The following is a 17,747-nucleotide window of genomic DNA, read 5'->3' on the forward strand; positions in this document are numbered from 1 at the left end:
ATATATATAAAAGCTATATAAGCTAGAGCTAATAGTACCACGATTATGTCCTGGTCTCCAAATGACCGAGATAACAAACAAGCACTGACAATGTCTCATTGCACTGGGAATTGGGAAAAAGGGAAGACTGTTCCAAATGGGCTTGTTTCAAAACCTACCTTGCCCTGAAGAGTTGCCATTTTGTGCCTCCATCGGCCTTTCTGCAGACAAGCAACCTTGATCCAGACATTCAGCTGGGAGCTCAGCACCCAAACATCATTGCTGCTGATGTGTCCCCCTTAAAAACAGAGGAAGGGAGGGCTGGTACAATTTCAAAGGCAGTCCCATCACCCTGGCACACCACTATTTTACATGGGTACTCCATGCAGCAGAACAATCTAGGCCAGAATATGGCTGTTGGGTTACCCTCACGTAAACTCAGCTTCCCAAGAATGATGCCCTCTGAATTTCAAGGCACTTATTACACAACTCCATCCCTTCTATGGAGTTCTTCTGTAGGCTTTGTATTTTAAATGAAGGATGGGCAGATGGTGATGTGATAGGAAACCCTGAAAGTGCACATCAGAACCAACTCATCCCACTGCAAAAGGATGGATACCCAGATAAGCAGGAAGGAAAGTTTTTCCAATAGTGCCACCCTCCCCAGAAGGCTAAAATTGTTTCTTGGGACAACAAAAATCCAGGGTAAACTTTACCAAGAAGTGACTTTGTTCTGGAGCTGAGATGCGTGTCAATGAGTCCCAGTGAATCGACCCCAGGAGCAGTTATCTGAACTGGGCTCCAGGTAGGGACTACAGCTGTCCCAGGACACCTCACCTGATATGTAGACATCGTTCTTCAGCGTGCAAGCAGCAAACTCTGACTTGGTGTAGCCAGGCACACTGGAGAGGGCCGTCCACTGCCTGCTCTTTGGGTGATAGAGATCAGTGAAGGGCAGCTTCAGAAGGCCTTTCTTATCACAGCCCCCGATGATGATGATAACTTCTGCCAGCTCCATGAACCTAGACCATGAAGGGCACGGGTAAGTCCCTAAGTCCCGATCCCATTTAGGATACTGGCAGCACATCCCAGCAGGTAGGGAAGGCTCCTTTCTGTCACCAACTACCAGGCAAATAATTTCACCCATGCACCTTCCCTCTTGTCTGCCCATTCAAATCTCTCAGCTTGAGTGGGAAAGGGTCCAAACTTTGTAGGGAAAGAAAATTGAGAGCGACCTTTGAAAGTCCTTTGTGAGATTGCCTACCTCCCCTCACCCTGTCCCTTCCTGCACAATAAAGCCTAATACTCAACACACGGCTGCAAGCATGGAAAGCTGCTCCTGGCAGCCAGCCTGCAACATGCTCTCTGCCTGGAGAGAGAAGTGTTTCCAGGAAATCTCATTCTCTCCAGCCCTAACAGCAGAGAGCAGACGAGACAGACGGCTGGGCAGGAAAATCTTGCCAAGAAGAGGAACAGCTCTGCAGGAGGAGAAGGGAGAGGAAGGAAGAGGGCAGAATGGGATTTGAAAGGCTTCGTACCATCCCCAGCTCTGTCTCCATTTGTGCAGACTGAGACAGTTCACTTTAGACCTAAATTGTAAAAGAAGGGGAGTTAAAATGGGAATGCTGGGAGTGGGATTTATTCCCAGTGAATTTAATCTGTGTGCTTGGAGAGGGCACCGCAGACCGGTATGGAGCAGTTCTTTGTGTAGTGGCCTGTTGTCACAATCAGCACAGAGAAAACAAGTCCAAGCCTCACATCAGACTGAAAAGGCTTCAACCATCCCTGGGGGTTTAAAAAACAAAACAAAACACAACCAGGCTCATGTCATGCAATGTGGTTTAGAGCAGTCACAGGCATGGGCTGATGGTTGGACTAGATAACTGCAAGGGTCTTCCCAACCTTAACTATTCAACGATTCCACATCCCCATTCTTCTACCCAAGCTGCTCCACTAAGAGTCAAAAATAAGTTGGATTTCTTGGTCCAAAGTGCAGAAGAACACAAGAATTTGTCCCTACAGTCATCACTCTCCTCTAGAGAAGCAAAGGAAGCCTTACAAACCACTTGGCTTGATACAGCAACCCATCCTAGAGCAGAAGTGTTCTCAGTGGAGTTGTTCATACCTCCATTAGTATGCTTACCAAGCATGTGCTGAATGTACCAGTATGACCATGAAGAAGTAACAGAGGCTTAAAATATATCTGTCTAAGTCTAGAAAATCCATATGTCAAAATCATGGAAAGCTGCATATTCCCCCAGAAATTGGTTTTCCTTTATATTTTCCTCTTCATACTGCCAGCTGCCTGGGTTGGAACTTCTTTATCTTCATGTCAGTCAATGAATCGCAGGTACTAAAGAAAGAATTTGGGGTGCCTAGGTAGCTACTTGGACTGCAACTCCCTTTTTTTCCTGGACATTAATTACTGACCCAGCAGCTATGCCCTTGAGCTAGGCAGCATGCTGATAGCTAGAAGGCTAAAGTGAAGTAAAAGGGAAAAAAAATAAAGTAATCATAGAATGGTTGTATTGGAAAAGACCTTAGAGCCCACTCAACCCAACCCCTGCCATGGGCTGGGTGTCTGCCACCAGCTCAGGTTGCCCAGGCCTCCTGTTGATGGCCTTGGACATCTCCAGGGATGAGGCACCACAGCTTTGGGCAGCAGTGCTGAGACCTCACTGCCTCTGGGGAAATAATTTCCTCCTCAAATCTGACATAAATCTCCCTTCTTTTAGTTTAAAATAATTATTATAAATAATAAAACTGTTTAGAACTGTTACTACAAGTAGCAATGGTTTAGTGGGCATGGTGAAGCTGGGCTGATGGTTGGGCTAGATTATCTTGGAGGACTTTTCCAACCTTCACATTTCTCTGATAAGAATCAAAGAACTCCATCCAAGCTTTAAGATACAAGAACTTGGACCACGCAGGTCCAGGGAAGATGACATTGTGTTTTACCTTCTGGGCCTTGATCTCAAAGAGCTGACCTCGTTCCCAAGGATGTAGTACTTGCGGGCTTCATGCAGCAGAGGGATGCACTCCTTTGAGTCCTGGATGAGCCCATCCATTTCCACCTTCTCCAGGAAGTAGGTGGGGTTGAGCAGTGGCAAACGCACATGCTCAAGGAGATCCTTCAAGGCTCCTTTCCGGGTAGGTATGTCGTGTCGTACCCAGCGCATGACTGCTTCAAAGACCACCTCCTCCTTGGGGACTACCAGCTGCTCATCAGACAAATACTCAACCAGTTCCTTCACATCCATCTCTAGGAACTCTTCATGGCACGACACCTCCACAAAACACTCCAGCATGAACCTCTTGCTTTTTTCTGTCAGGGAAGTGATGGAGAACGAATCAGCAAACTTCATGATGCCTAAACAATTGCAGGGATGAAGCTGGCCTTCAAGAAAGCTGATGCAAGCATCCCTAAGCTTGGAGATCTGCAGCAAGTCAGACAGTTCCAAGATGCCTTCAACATTGTCTTCCTGAATGACAATGTTCCCCCCATACATATAGTCAAGAAGGAGAGACATGGTGGAAGCAGAAATCTTCTGGATGTTGATGATATTCTGGTGGCTTTCCTTGAGATTGCCACCAAACATTGCCCGGAAATAAGTGCTGTTGGCTGACAAAGTAGCACGGTGGCAGGGGAATTCTTGCCCATCAATTAACAACACCACATCTGTGAAGATGCCACCACGCCGGTAAGCGTTCAGTGTCTGTAGGATTTGCTCAGCATGGCAGGACCCATTGCAGAGCTTCACATGCAGCTGCTCTTTGCTTGTGTCACGCGTTGCATTTTCCAGGCTACTTGTCCTGTAGCTTGATTCTTCCTTCATCATTCGATGCATCCTGGTTGAGAAGCAGTGAATGAGACGACAGATCAGAATGTTAATTAAAATATCTGATCACAGTGTCCAACAGCACTGTTGTTTCTGCATCTTGACGACATCAGGCAGTACAGATTCCAACCAAAATCTTGGACAGATTTTACCCTCATCCAGAGGAGCTCATTCTCCATAACCAACATTTTCTCAAAAACAAAACCCAGATGTGGACTCCAGGATATTCCGAACGCAACCCCCATCCCAGCATACCAAACTCTTCTCTTTCAGATGTTTCTTTATAAGACAGCTGCCTTACACAGTCTGTGCTTCATTAACAACTTCCACACCGTTTCCTTTCTTTCTAACATCCCAAAGCTCCTGTTAAGCTAATTTCCCCACCCAGCCAAATTCAAACCATCCATGGTGCACCGCTTCTTCCCAAGGACCCATCCCAACCAATTGCTGCTGCACAGACACAAGTCCTGGGAGGAACTGAACTTAGGTCTCCCCCTGCTTGCCCAACTGCTCTATTAGTTGACTGTTAAATAAGAGGCATAGCAATACCAATGCTTCTTTTTTAAGATCACAGCAGCAAGCATTCAGGTGGGGTGTCAGTGAGGGCAATCCTACTCCTGCCATAGTGGTATTGCAGAGACCTGAGGAGCAGTGAGGCAGAGCAAAGAGCCCTACATAAATCCCTAAGCAACCCTGGGGGAAAGAGGTGGAGGCTCCAGACATCCCAAATGGCACTGAGAAGTGCTCAGGCTGCAGAAGGGGGATGCTGTCAGTTCAAAGTGATTTAGAGAAGTTACAACAAAGGCAGTATGGTGAACTCTGCGTTTTGCTGGCACACGCGGCTCCAACCAAAGAAGACAAACATCCCCATTTCATCATTTCTCACCCTGATCTGTGTGAATTTCCAAGCCCCTGGTGACAGTAAGCTTTCAAAGAGAGACCTCCCCTGGATAAACACAAAGTTCTTTCCTCAGCTCACACCCCTCCTCATCTACCCATGATACCAACTCTGAGAAGAAAGTGGGATTCTCCCATTGCCCTTAGCCATGCACACTCCTTTCTGTATCACTCCCTCCATCCCAACATTGCTAAAGTCTGTATACGTAGGGAAAAAGCTCTCCCAGCTGTTAGCACAAGAATCTCAACTTTACCTGGCTCAAAGGTTGAGTCCTCCAGGTGGGACCTAATGAACACAGCCTCCCTTGTGGAGATTGCCCATCCACGCCGGGGTTCCGTGCAGAGATGAGTCCCCTCCACGAAGCACGCTCAGCCTGTCTCTGGCAATGCTTGGGGAAGCACAAAAGCATTGCCTTTATGCTCTCTGCTGAAGAGGTGGGGGAGAAATCTGCTTTTGTTTCTCCGCCCGGAGAGCTACAGGGCATTAGCCATGCAGCTGTCAATAACAGCAAGCCTGGGAGGAGCCAGGGAACATTCATCGAGAGTCGGGGAAAATAGAGCACACCAGGACAGCTTATGAGGGACGAGCCATCTGGAGAGCAAATTGGGGTCCAGGTGGAATAATTTATTTGATAGAGACTCCAGCTCGCTGGAAACCACACTAAATCCAATAAATAAAATACAGCTCTGCGAGCAAAATAGGGCACCCATAACACAGATAGATTGGGTCAGGCAGAAGACACGATGCCCCTCGTTAGTGTGTGATAATTAGGTAATTAGATCCACAAGGACAGACAAGAAGGTTTGCCCCATGTGGCTCTCAGCAGCCTCCCTTCCAACTCAATCCCATTGCTGGCTGAAGCTCATAGCAGGGAACAAAGCAGCCCTGAGTTGGATCCATGAAGTAACCATCAACCTCAAGATGAGATTGATGAAATGCAGCCCATTCGCTTGCCCAGCATCACTTTGTATTATTTCATTGGAAGCAGAAATGCAAAGAGCGACCAACCCTGCGTGTTGCTATCCCAGTAAAGTCATCTTTCCTTGGAGCACCACCACTGTGTTTTCCAGCTGGATCCCTTCTGCTCCTCTCCCATCAGTGGGATGCAGGGCACAAGCAGGCATCCTGCTCATTGCCAACATTTGCATATGAATTGGCAGCGACCTGGAAAGGACTGTGGTTTCCCAGTCTTTGCTGTGGGCTCAGAGGGCTGGGGAATTTGGTCTTAGGACCTTCCATCCCCAGTTGAGTTGACTCTGCTGGGCTCCATCCAGGATGGGTGGGTGGAGAGGGTCATCAGGACAATGAGCAGCACAGCACAGCACCGATCCTTCCCTTTGGGACAAACAGACCTCCTGAGTACAGGAAACCCTTCACTGAAGTTGCAAAGCTATTGACACCTTGCCAACCAACCTGAAAGCAAACCCCAGCTTCCAGCAAGGCATGCAGCCTGTTGGTAAGTTGTTATAAATGCACCAAATGACTGTGAAGGGAAGACTTTCTGGGTTGCAGCTGACCCTGTGTTCATGCCAGGCCATCTATTAGCACATTTTCACAGGCAGCCTGTATTGTGCTTAGCCCTGGATCTATTCCTGTCATGTCACTGTGCCCCAGCACGGCTGTCACTATGTGAAGGCTGTGCTACAGCCCATGCTTATGGTCAAATTGCATGAAACTGAGGACATTAAATACCCCAGAGGTCTGCAAAAGGACATTGGGGTGCCTGATAGGCAGCACTGGAGGAAGAACACCCTGTGCATGGGCAAGAGTTCATCCTCTCATTTGCTCCCAGTGCCCTGGGTCTCCTCCCAGGGTAGATGCAGACACCAGAAGCAGTGAGCTGGGAGCCCTCTTCCACTGTAAAATATCTTTTTCACATGAAAGATAATCAACCCATGGCATGTGGTCTACAGGAGCCATCAGGCACAAAACCACATGCATTAAAAAGATGCAAAAGGGAAATATATGTTTGTAGAGCCAGGAATTGTGGAAAAAAAACTCTTTGTGAATGAGGAATGAAAGGAACGGCAGAGTAATTGTGTCAGAAAGAGAAAGAAATAGGAAGGGGAAGGAGTGCAGTTAAGGTAAAAAGAAATCAAGTAGAAAAGAGGAAAGGCAAGAGAGCCTTGGATAGATCAGGTAATGGAGGTCATAGGGAGAGTGATCACTAGGACCTGACCACACCATCAAAGAATCTAGAAGGTTGGAAAAGACCACTCAGATCCCCAACTCAACCCCAGCCCACCATGCCCACTGCCCACATCCCTCAGTGCCACACCCCCTTGGTTCTGGAACACCTCCAGGGATGGTGACCCCCCCACTCCCTGGGCAGCCCATTCCAGTGCCTGACTGCTCTTTGGAGAAGAAATTGTCCCTAATATCCAAACAGACCCTTTGTTCAGGTATGGGTTGTATCCATTGGTCTCGCTATTACACACCCAATGGATGGAAGTGCATCCTACCCAGGACAGCAGTCTGCGTGCTCCTGGCAGCAATGCCCAGGGCTTCGTCTGGCTACAGAGAGTCGGGAGATTCTTCCTACCCACAGCCAGTTAGTGGCAGTGAAGGACAGTCACCGGCACCCAGAAGAAGAGACCAAAGCAGAAGAGTGAAGAAGATGAGGAGGACAGACTGGAGCAGAAACAGAGTCCAGGAAGAGGAGAGGGAGAAAACATGAGAAGCTTAGGAGGAAAAACATAAGGTTCCTATTTCACCCATGGTCACTCCCTGCTTGGTCCAGCCAAGCAGATGTTGCCTCGCACCAAGAGCAAGCCTTCAGCCCCATGTCACTGCTGCCACTCACAGCACAGCTGGATTTTCCATGCCCACTTTTTGCGAGCTCTGAGCCATTGCATCATATGAAGGCTTTATCAGGGATGTAAGAGATGCTTTGTATGACAGGTTACTGTAGACCTATGACATGGCCACATCAGCATCACCTCACAGACCCCAGGACTGCAACTTTACCAATAAAGTGATTGCGCCCCAAGATGGTTCCCAGGTACTATGAGAGCTATCACAGCTGTGCCACTAAGCTTCTATGAATAAGGGCAGTTTTAGAGAAGAAAGAGTTAAATAGCACAACGTTGGCTGTCCCAAACCCTTTGGGCTTACAGCCAGCAGCCAATTCTCAGCTCTTTTATTTGAATAACAGACACAGGCTACATGACTCTTATTTCTCCCCCTTCCACTTTTTAGTGTCTTTCCCAAGGGCACAGCAATCACAGCCTCCCGTTATGGATTATTCAGTACTGTGGAAATCAGGAGCTCTCCCTCTTCCCCTTAGGGCAGTTTTATTTTTCACACTCAAATGGTATTCCCTCAGCCAGTCAAATCCTTGACACAGTACTGACTATCTGTCACCAACCAATGGGATACCATCGTGTTTTCTTTAATCCCTTTCATCTGTCCCTTAATGCAGCCATTCATGAGCTGGAGAAAACATCTGCTTAACAAAGAAGAATCCCAGGCTGGCCCAGACAAGATCCCCTCCTAACCCAAAGCACCCTCTGTCTGCAGCTGGGAGCAGATCCTGGGCTGAAGAATAAGAAATAGAGCAAATGCCAAGCAAGCCCTTCCTTTAATACACTTTCAGTGAAGAACTGCTCAGGGACTTATCAAGCTGGATCTTACATCCAGGCTGCTGTGTTTAATAAGTGCTAATAGACATAAGAGCCAATTATTCCTCTTCAAACATGCTTATGTTTTTTGGTCTTTCACAGCACCCTGGGGCAATGACGTGCACAGTGTGTGTTAGAAATGAATTGCTTCCCATTTGTTTGGCTTAAAACTGCTGCCAGATCAGTGATACTGGTGCATCATTGTCCCCATGTGTCCACAAGCACCAAATATTTATTTGGCAGTTATAATTCAAGACTTGGGTCTGCAGAGTTGCACCCTCTCCACTTGACTGCTGTTGGATAAAATGTGGATGGGAGAGAGGATGCAGCACTGATCTTAGAAAGGAGGATCTCCAAACCTTCTTCTGGTCAAAGAATCTTTAATGTTGGAAAAGACCTTCAAGGTCCCCAACCCCAACCCTACCCATCCCACTCACCACGTCCTTCAGTGCCTCATCTCCACGGTTCTGGAACACTTCCTGGGTCAGTGACTCTCCCACCTCCCTCGGCAGCTGTGCAGTGCATTACCACTCTTTTGGAGAAGAAATAGAAATTGTTCCTAATTTCTAACCTGAGGTCAGACCTTGAGGTTCTCCCACAAAGCACAAAATGCAGAAACACAAAGATCAAAACGCAAGAAGAGCATTTTGCGAGCGAGCCCAAAACACACAGCAAGATCACAGACTGGCAGGGGAATACTGACAGTTTATTTCACAGAGCATCGCAGAGTTCATTTTGGTCTAGCTCTATTTTCATCAAAAAAGTATATTCCTTTAAAAAAAAGTAAGCAAATCTTCAGGACGATAACGGTAACAGTCGGTGCATTACCCATAGAGTTTGGGTCTCATCATAAAAAAAATGAACTGTGAAGACAATGACTCTTGGTTGGATTGCTTTTAACACTTCCAAGCTTTTAAGCACTTCACCTTTCAATAATGTCATCTCCAAGGATAAAAACATGCAGGTGATTATCAACAGATGCCAAGATTCAACAACAGCTCACACTGGCAATGACAATCCACCAGGAATGCTTCAGTGCAGCGCCTCATTAAGGGGAGAAGCAACTTTTATCTCAAAAGCCTTCAAATCCACCAAAACCTTGTGATTCTGCAGAAAAAAAAAATAACCACCCACCATGTTTCACAGACTCAAGAGAGTTCCATACAGAAGATCAGTATTTGAGGAGGATTAGAGGAAGCGTGGACTAGGGACTCGTTCCATCTACATTCATGAAAACCCAAGGTAGATGCAGACAAATTAAAGTCTCAATTTGTGCTGCTTAGAAGGTGCTTATAAAGCATCACAATTCAGGTTTGTTTACTTCTTAATAGAGGTATGTTCCTTATGTCACTTTGGCATGCCTTCTTTTCCTTTACACAGCTGCAACGACCACTTCTGCACTCTAATTCTTACGCACCGAACCCAAGATTCTGAGGTTTCAATATGCTACTTCAGTACATTCAAGATTCAAAACTTCAGTGCTGCCACGACAAGGACGATCTGCTCGAGGCTGATTGCTGTGGCTTCCTTCTGGCTTTTCCAGGTTTGCCTTAGGAGTCCACCAGGAGGCACATCAGCATCCCCCAAACCTCCCTTCTTTTCTACAAGGCGACTTCTCCCAGGGCCCAGCAAGCAGGCTCAGCCCAAAGCCTGAGCTTCGGGTCACATTCCCACCATGGGAAACAGCTCCCATGGTCCTGGCATTTCCAAGGTGGAACACACCAAGCTTCAAAGAAAGCTCGTGCTCAATGGGATTTCCCACTTTGCACATTGTACCAACCAAGATCCGGTGAGGGAAGGAGTGACCCAACAGCAGAAGGCCACAGGGACCGAGCCAGGAGCCATTCACATCACTGTCAGCCTTCCAGCTGGATTCAGCTGCCCTGGGAACCAGCTCCACACAAACAGAATGCTGACCCAAAAACAGGCTCTGCCCAGTGAGACCTTGGAGACTGAGAGCAGGGAGCTGAGCATCCCACCCCTAGGCTGTATCTGCAGGGATAAAACACAACCACCATCAGTGTGGTTTCTAAGCTTTATTTCATGTTTCTTTAAATCTCTGCTCTAGGATTTTGGTTTCAAGCCTTTTGCACTGGGAATGTGCATCTGCTGCAAGACTGCTGCTCCTTTGGAGGATGCTGACATGCAGCTTTAAAGACGCTGGTTTGAAAGCAAGGAGGAAACATCTCCTTGCAGGAATAAATTACTGTCCTGGGCTACTTCAGCTTCCAAACTACTTACATCTCCTTCACCCAGGGGCATCTGTTGGGCACAGAGGGGCTCACGCTGCTGCTGCTCCTCTTCCTGCATGGATGCAGTGAAGTACGGAGCAACTGCAAGTGCCACATGGCATGGCAGGCACTTTAGCCAGATGGGAGCAGTGATGGTGCCACAGCATTGCTTTTTGCAAGCCATCCAGGCGCCCAATGGAGCCCAATTCATGGAGAAGATAGAAAAAGAACAGCAAAATCAAAGCACTGCTGCCAGCAGAGGCCAATCTGCAGCTACTGCCCAGGATTTGCCTACAGACATTTCAAGAAGGCCATTTTTCTGTCGACATCCAAGTTTTGGGGATGGGGAATGGGACAGAGAAAATGTGCCCAAGTGTCTGAGCCAGTGCAACTCCTTCCCCAGCTCTGAACTCCGACATGGAAGAGCAGTGCCATCTCCTCTCCAAGGAAAGCTCCTCTCCTCCAAGCAGCCTCCTGTTCAATTACAGCTAACACTTCATTGCCCAGGAAGGGAAAGGGTGGGGAGGAACAAAAATAAAACAAGGAAAACAGAAAAAAAATGACACTTCACGAGAACTTCACAACATACAGTTTAAACAATTCAGCTACACAGTCGATGCATCAAGGGAAGGAATGGAGCAGGGTGGGGGGAACTGTCCCAAACTCCCCCCAGGGGGACTCAGGCTGTCACGTCAAGGTTCAAATAGCTTCAGCCATAATGTAGAGGGTTTAATGAACACGGTATTTCCATTCATGCCCTGGAAAAATTACACTCAAGAAACAAAAAGAAAAAAAAAGACAAAAAAGAATTCAGATTTTCTACATATTTACAAAAAAAGCCCCTCAATCTCAGAACCAGAGAGGTGGAGCAGCCACTGATGGTGGAATGGAAAGGGATCTCTGCCCGGCCAGCAGTTCATCAAAGTTTCCCATCCCATGGCAAGCAGGAGAGCGCAGCTCTCGTTGCAAACACGGGGTTGGCCAGACGTGGGGTTGGGCTGGAGCCCCTCAGTTCATCCGCAGCCTGGTGTCCCGATGATCCGTGGGGGTGACCATCTCGTTGGCATAGCCATTTTCAGAGCAGAGGGACAGCTCGTCTGTGGTCTCCACGCCGTTGTTGATCTCTGGGGAGGGTAAAGGAGGGGAGGACATTGTCACAGTGGTGCGAGATACAGGAGACCCTCATGGATGAGCAGCCAGTAAAATCATCGCCTAGGTTGGAAAAGACCTTCAAGAGGATCCGGTCCAACCACCAACCTGACCTCCCAAGTCCCATCACTAAACCACATCCCTTAGTGCCACATCCATGTCCCTTAAGTTCCACGAGGGATGGAGCTCTGCCACTTCCCTGGGCAGCCCACTGCAATTCTTGACCATCCTTACTGTGAAAAACCTCCTAACATCCAATCTGAATCCCTCCTCATGCAACTTGAGATTGAGATGCATCTTATCCTAAAGGGATTTCCCTCTGGCTTCAGCAGCATTAACCTAATTTAGAATCCAGCAATGAATTACCTCCAAGCTGGAGCTCATCTCTCAATTTCAGATCCCGTAAGCTCCATAACCACCAGAGGCAAAACTGGACCTTGCCATACACGTGATGCTATGCTGAATTACTCACCTTTGGAAAAAGAAATATCTGAACTTCATCTCTACCCTATTTGCTGCTCTGGAACAGGGAAGATCCCTGTAGTCACTGGTTTCACTGTGGAAAATATACACCCACTGATGTTTTAATCATATCCACCAACCCTAAGCGAAACCATTTGTTTCAGAGGCACAAAATATTAACATGCACCCCTGACCTCAGAAGGTGCTTTGATTCTAAGAGATTTCATGCCTGGAAAACAGTGGGGAGGCTTAATTTTCCTATGATCAACTGCTCTCTTATTGTGTTTTCCCTGGATTTACTCCTCATTTTGACCATCAGCGGAGGGCAGAATCAGGCCTGCTTTCCTCACAGTAAAATCTTTGAAGTACGGGTTGTCTTTGTACAATAAATCCTGATCCCTGCTGGAGTTCTCCAGCCTCTGGTATGAGGAAAGAAAGCCAATAATAGAGCCCAAGGGCAGACTATAGTCACATCCCTTCAAACGTGAGCATTCCAGGTTCACACACCGACTTTAGCCTTGTAAAGATAAATGTTTCCTTCTTCATACAGATTCCTGGGATCTTTCTTGGAGGTGGGCTTGAACAGACACACTAAGAGGAAGATGCTGCACACCAACATGAAAACCCACAGCCATATGGGACTGGTGAGCCAGAACCACATCCCAGAAGTGACCGTATCTCACAGCAGGGTCAGTCCAGCCATCCCAACCCACCAGTGGGAGATGAGACCCACATCGAGGTGTGGTACTGAGGGATATGGTCAGTGGGCATGGTGGAGGTGGGTCAGGGTTGCACTTGGTGACCTTAGAGGTCTTTGCCAACCTTCATGAGCCTGAGACTCTACTTCCTCCATCAGCAGAGTGACAACTGAAGGATGAAGCACAGAGCTTCGACTGACCAGCCCTGATCCAGACCTGAGAAGATCAGCTTCTCCTTCATGATCTTGACATCCCGACTGGACCGGCGGACGGCAGCGCTGAGCATGATCTGCTCTGGGTTGTAGGTCCTGATGCTTCCTAAGCGCCACCTGCAAGAGAAGAAGGGGAAATCAGGGGCTGGGTCTCCCCACCCCTGACAGCATCCTCAAAGTAGTCACCAACACTGGGAAGACCAAGTCTCAGAGGCCTTCAGTGCTTTCGTGCCCTTGTACCTACGCAACCCCGCACGGCAGGAGGATGTTTGGAGATGAGCATGTGGTCTCAGGGAGGGTGCAAACATAAAAAGGATTCATCTCCAAACCGCCTTCAGCATCCCAATCCCACTAATTTCAACAAGGACTGCAGGCACCCAAAACCCCTCTGCACCACATCAGCTGGACAACTGCACTAAGGAGGTGAACTATTCTGACTCTGAGAGTGGTTATGAGGGAACAAAGACTGAGCCAAGTGAAGAAACTTCTTTTTCCTCGCTGCATGTCATGCTCGCATTTGTAGGAGAAGAGAACTCAAAGAAAAATTCAAGTCTCAAGCCTGAGACATGCAGCAAAGACATCAGCATGAGATGCTTGGAAGGAAAGCACGAGCGCTCTCAATGCAGGTAGATCTTTATGTACAATGCCCCTGAATGGAATTTATCCCAGGGCAGTTCCCTCCCCACTTGCCAGGTCTTTGCTTAAATGCTTCCAACCCAAAATGCACACTTCATTTTTTTTAGCTTCACCAAAAACTTCCCTCACATGAATGACAACATAAAGCTGATGAGAACCTGGCTGCACATTAACATCAGCCAGGCTTTTTGTTCTAAAAGTGCACATAAAGAAAATGCAACGACAGCAGCAAAGCTAAATAGGGCTTTGCTTTTAAAGCTCTTTTTCACCCCGTGAGCGTCCCTGTAACACAGATCCTCAAAGAAAATAAAGGAATTGGAGGAATATTTCCTCCAAATAAAGGGAAATCGGGGCTTAGTGGGTTTTCACAGCCCCCAACCCACCAATTTGTTCCACCTCCTGCACACAGAGGAAGGCTTTCAGCGATTCCCATTCTCCCTGCCAGAGCCAGGGACGTAACAAAGCTCTTTGGTGGAAAAATAGCAGAGATTTAGGGCAGCCTATGGATTTTCTGATCTTCTGGCACCATCTAGTGGCTTATCCACGGAAGAAAAATGTGATATTCCTGTTTTGTTTTGTTTTTTTTTTCCTTTTTTCTTTTGGGTGGGGGTGACAACTGCCTTCTCTTACATTTCTAACCCTCTCCCCACCCCAGGAGCAGATTTGAGAAGCTTGACACCAGGCTGGGCCCACAGCACGGGCCTGAAACAATCATAGATGAGGCCCTGGTGTTGTTCCATTCAAAATAAAATGAAATAAAAGGAATCTATCTGGTGCTGATTTCCATGGTTTCCACTTTATTTTTCCCGAATCCCAATGGGTGACACCACACTGTTGGAGCATGGATGAAAACAGGGCTCTGCTACAGAGGGAAGATGGGGTGGGATGGTGTGGGATGGTCACAGTGCACAGCTCATGGACTCGTGGACAAAAGCAACCCAGAAGGAGCACGAGGAAGTGGAGGAGATATTAAAGCATAAAAAAAACCAAGCCCCAAAACCATGATTTTTCTTTTATCATCATCATCTAATCTGAGCTACTTAAACTTGGAAGATGGCCATTTTTCCCTTATTGTCCCTTAGCCGATCCTGCTAAGATCAATATGTGCACAGGGTCTCTCAGGATAAGAAATTCCTTAATTAGGACCAAAACATTTTGTCACCATGCTGGGTCTTCCCTATGCCCACAGCATTAGGACATGGAGCATTAGGTTGGATTGCATGGCCTAGATGCATCTCTTGCTTGAGTCATCCCACAGAGGGCATGGGCCCCTTCAGGGCACAGAGCTCTGGACAGGATGCCCCAGCTCAAGCACTCTGACAGTTTTTGCACCACTTCTCTGGGTAAAATTTGTGCACACACCTGAGCTGAGGCACACTGACTCCAGGTGCCCTCTGAGTTCTCTCCCCTAACATTTTGTGGCCCTTTTGTGGGCTAGTACGGAGCGTTAGTAGGTCCAGTCATGACTTCCTGAGCATTCAGGAGGGAATTTCAGCTCCAGGTAAAAGGAGCAGAGCAAGGCTCTTAGCTGGGATGCATTTTCGAATGGAATGCACCCAAGGAGCAACATCAAAACCAGCCCAAATTTGCAAGGGTCATGCAATTAGTCAGTTAGCTTCTACAGCTGCTTGCAGCTCCATGCAAAGCAAACCAAGCTCCCAATACCACCCCCATTTTGAAATACCCTCTTAGCAGAGGTGCCATCAGTCTATTTAACCATGATGCGACACCAATCTATGCTGCATAAAACATTTTCTGCTGAGCTCAATAGACTTAAGGTCACCAGGAAGCTTATTTAATAGGAAATAACACCTCTCCTACCCCCTTGGACTCTGTTGTGACCGGTCACATGTGCAAAAAGGGCAGCCCAGAGCAGGGCTCGTTGTGTCAGACAGACAGCAGGTTGGTCGTGTTCTGGGAGGCATCAAAGCAGACCAGACGGACATGGGATAGGAACAGACTAAAAAATACTGGGACAACAACACAGAGACAGCACACACCATGTTAGGGCCAGGACTAGGGTGCTTGGGTTGAGGAGAAATGGAAGGGAAAGGAGATGGGAGAGGACAGACTGGGGAAAAAATAGAGTTGGTTGGTACCAAGGTCATAAAATGGTAGTGAGCAAAGAGCCAAGCCAGACACAACCACACAGTCCCCATCCTGCTATCCATAGGATCACACAAAGACTTGGGTCGGAAGAGACCTCAAGGATCGTCAAGTTCCAACCCCCCTGCCACAGGCAGGGCCACCAACCTCCAGATCTGGTACAAGGTTGCCCAGGTTGCCCAGGGCTCCATCCAACCTGGTCTTGAACACCTGTTGTCTAACGCCTGACCAACTCCTCCATGCCTCTCTCTTCTCCCCACCCGCATGAAAAATGCCAGAGAGCAATGGAGAGTTGAAAGGAGGAGAACACTCAACCTCCTTGGCCCCATAGCCAGTCCCATTTTGGTGAGGTGACACGAGGATGGAGCACTGCAATTCCAAGTACCTGGTGGAGCAGGCGATGCTTCCAGATGGCCAACCCCAACCCCAAAGGTGGTGGGTAGGGGAAGAGGGGGGGCTGAGCACACTCAGGGAGGAGCCAGTCCTCAAAAATGCAACCCCATGGTGCCAAGCAGAAGGAATGGAGAAGGTTACATGGAGAGTTTGGTCTGAGTAAGGACATGGTAAAGGCTTTACTGCAGAAAGGTGACAGCGCTTCCCTCCAAGGGGATGAGAATTACCACTGAGAAAACAGTCAACACAAGGAGAAATTTGGGTTGGCAATTTATGGCACTTCAAACCCAAAATCCCAGGCTCATTCCATTCCTGGGTACACTGCTGTTTTTATTTTCAGACTGTATTTCCAGTTTCATAGTAGTGTAACTGGGAAAAGCCTCCGAAGCTCCAATGAGTGCAGCAGTCATTGAGCCAAACCTGTTCAGCTGTTAGCCCTATTAATTAACACCCAGGCTGGAGAACTGATACTTGATATAATTGAACAGGTTACATTTTCATCTTATTTAGAATTCGCCAGCTTAGAAGAGGTTGGTCCCAAAAAACCTCTGGTAAATGCAGGAAGAGGATATTTAGTAGTGAAATCATTTCCACGGAGAAAGCATCATCTCCATGGGGAACTGCCCAGTTTCAACACACTGCAGGACCTCAGAACAGGGCTGTTTTAAAGGGCAGCAACTTTGATCTTTGTAACAAAAGGTCAGATTGCCTTCAAAGCATCCACCAGCTTCAGCATCAGGCTCCCGTGGTGCTCACAGCTATGGACCATGAAATGCTCTGACTTTTATGGTCCCCCTGTGAAGCCAGATGTTTGAAAGCATCATGGAAAAGCTGCGTCCTGCACTGTCTATCTGCAGTGAAGCCGTAGCAGAGAGGGAGAAAGAAAGAGAGAAAGGAAGGCTGAATGAAAAAGAGAAAGAGGAGGAAAGCGCCAGAATTACCTGATCATGTGATAGCTGTGAGATGCCAGAATGCAGCAGAGAGAGAAAGAGGAGGAACATGCACAACAGTCAGAGCAGTAAGAAAATAAACAAGGCAAAGAGGCAAAAAAGATTGGTTAGAAGTCATCACAGTTGGTATTTCCCTCCTGGAAGGCCTGGCACGATCCTGTTCCCAGAGCTGAAGTAGAAGAGCAGGATCCCTGCCCTATGGAGGAGAGACAAGCCATGCGGAGGAGAGAGACAAGCACATCGAAGCAGTGCCTCTGGTCCCACCCACCCCCTGGTCCTTGCGTGGAGGAAGCAGCTCTGTTTTACCCCAGAAAGGACTTCAGGAAAAACTACACACACATACACACACACACACAAAAAAAATCCTAAAACGAAAACACACGACGTGCTGAAGGCCAAATGTCAAGCCCCACTTTGTGGGGCTGAGTTGCGTCAGCAGGGAGTCGTTAGGCAGTTCTGCTGGGACTTGTTTTTGGCACAGACTCAGAGCTGATACCCATTCTTCTGCGTGGTGAAGCAGCCGTGAAGAGCAGGGAAATGGGCCTCTCCTAAGTGGGATGCACAAAGCAGGAGC

At 47.8% G+C, this 17,747-nt stretch overlaps 2 protein-coding genes across 3 annotated transcripts in view; both read right to left on the minus strand.

Annotated features, from left to right (window-relative positions):
* Nucleotides 1-5,291, minus strand: part of KLHL35 (kelch like family member 35) — an 8,945-nt gene extending 3,654 nt beyond the window's left edge. The window contains exons 1-4 of the mRNA XM_031552318.1: nt 4,970-5,291; nt 2,938-3,828; nt 817-1,001; nt 105-277 (exon numbers count right to left, since the gene is read on the minus strand). Of these exons, the coding sequence (XP_031408178.1) occupies nt 105-277; nt 817-1,001; nt 2,938-3,827 (1,248 nt within the window). The 5' untranslated portion in view covers nt 3,828; nt 4,970-5,291. The remainder of the gene's footprint in view (nt 1-104; nt 278-816; nt 1,002-2,937; nt 3,829-4,969) is intronic.
* A 5,853-nt stretch (nt 5,292-11,144) lies between these two features.
* GDPD5 (glycerophosphodiester phosphodiesterase domain containing 5) overlaps nt 11,145-17,747 on the minus strand; it is a 148,870-nt gene continuing 142,267 nt past the window's right edge. For both annotated transcript variants that reach the window (XM_031552109.1, XM_010706274.3), the window contains 2 exons: nt 13,093-13,205; nt 11,145-11,691 (listed from right to left, as the gene is read on the minus strand). In XM_031552109.1, coding sequence (XP_031407969.1) covers nt 11,643-11,691; nt 13,093-13,205 — 162 coding nt within the window. In that variant the 3' untranslated portion in view covers nt 11,145-11,642. The remainder of the gene's footprint in view (nt 11,692-13,092; nt 13,206-17,747) is intronic.

This window comes from Meleagris gallopavo, chromosome 1 (assembly GCF_000146605.3).
Source record: "Meleagris gallopavo isolate NT-WF06-2002-E0010 breed Aviagen turkey brand Nicholas breeding stock chromosome 1, Turkey_5.1, whole genome shotgun sequence".
In the NCBI taxonomy this organism is placed as follows: Eukaryota; Metazoa; Chordata; class Aves; order Galliformes; family Phasianidae; genus Meleagris; species Meleagris gallopavo.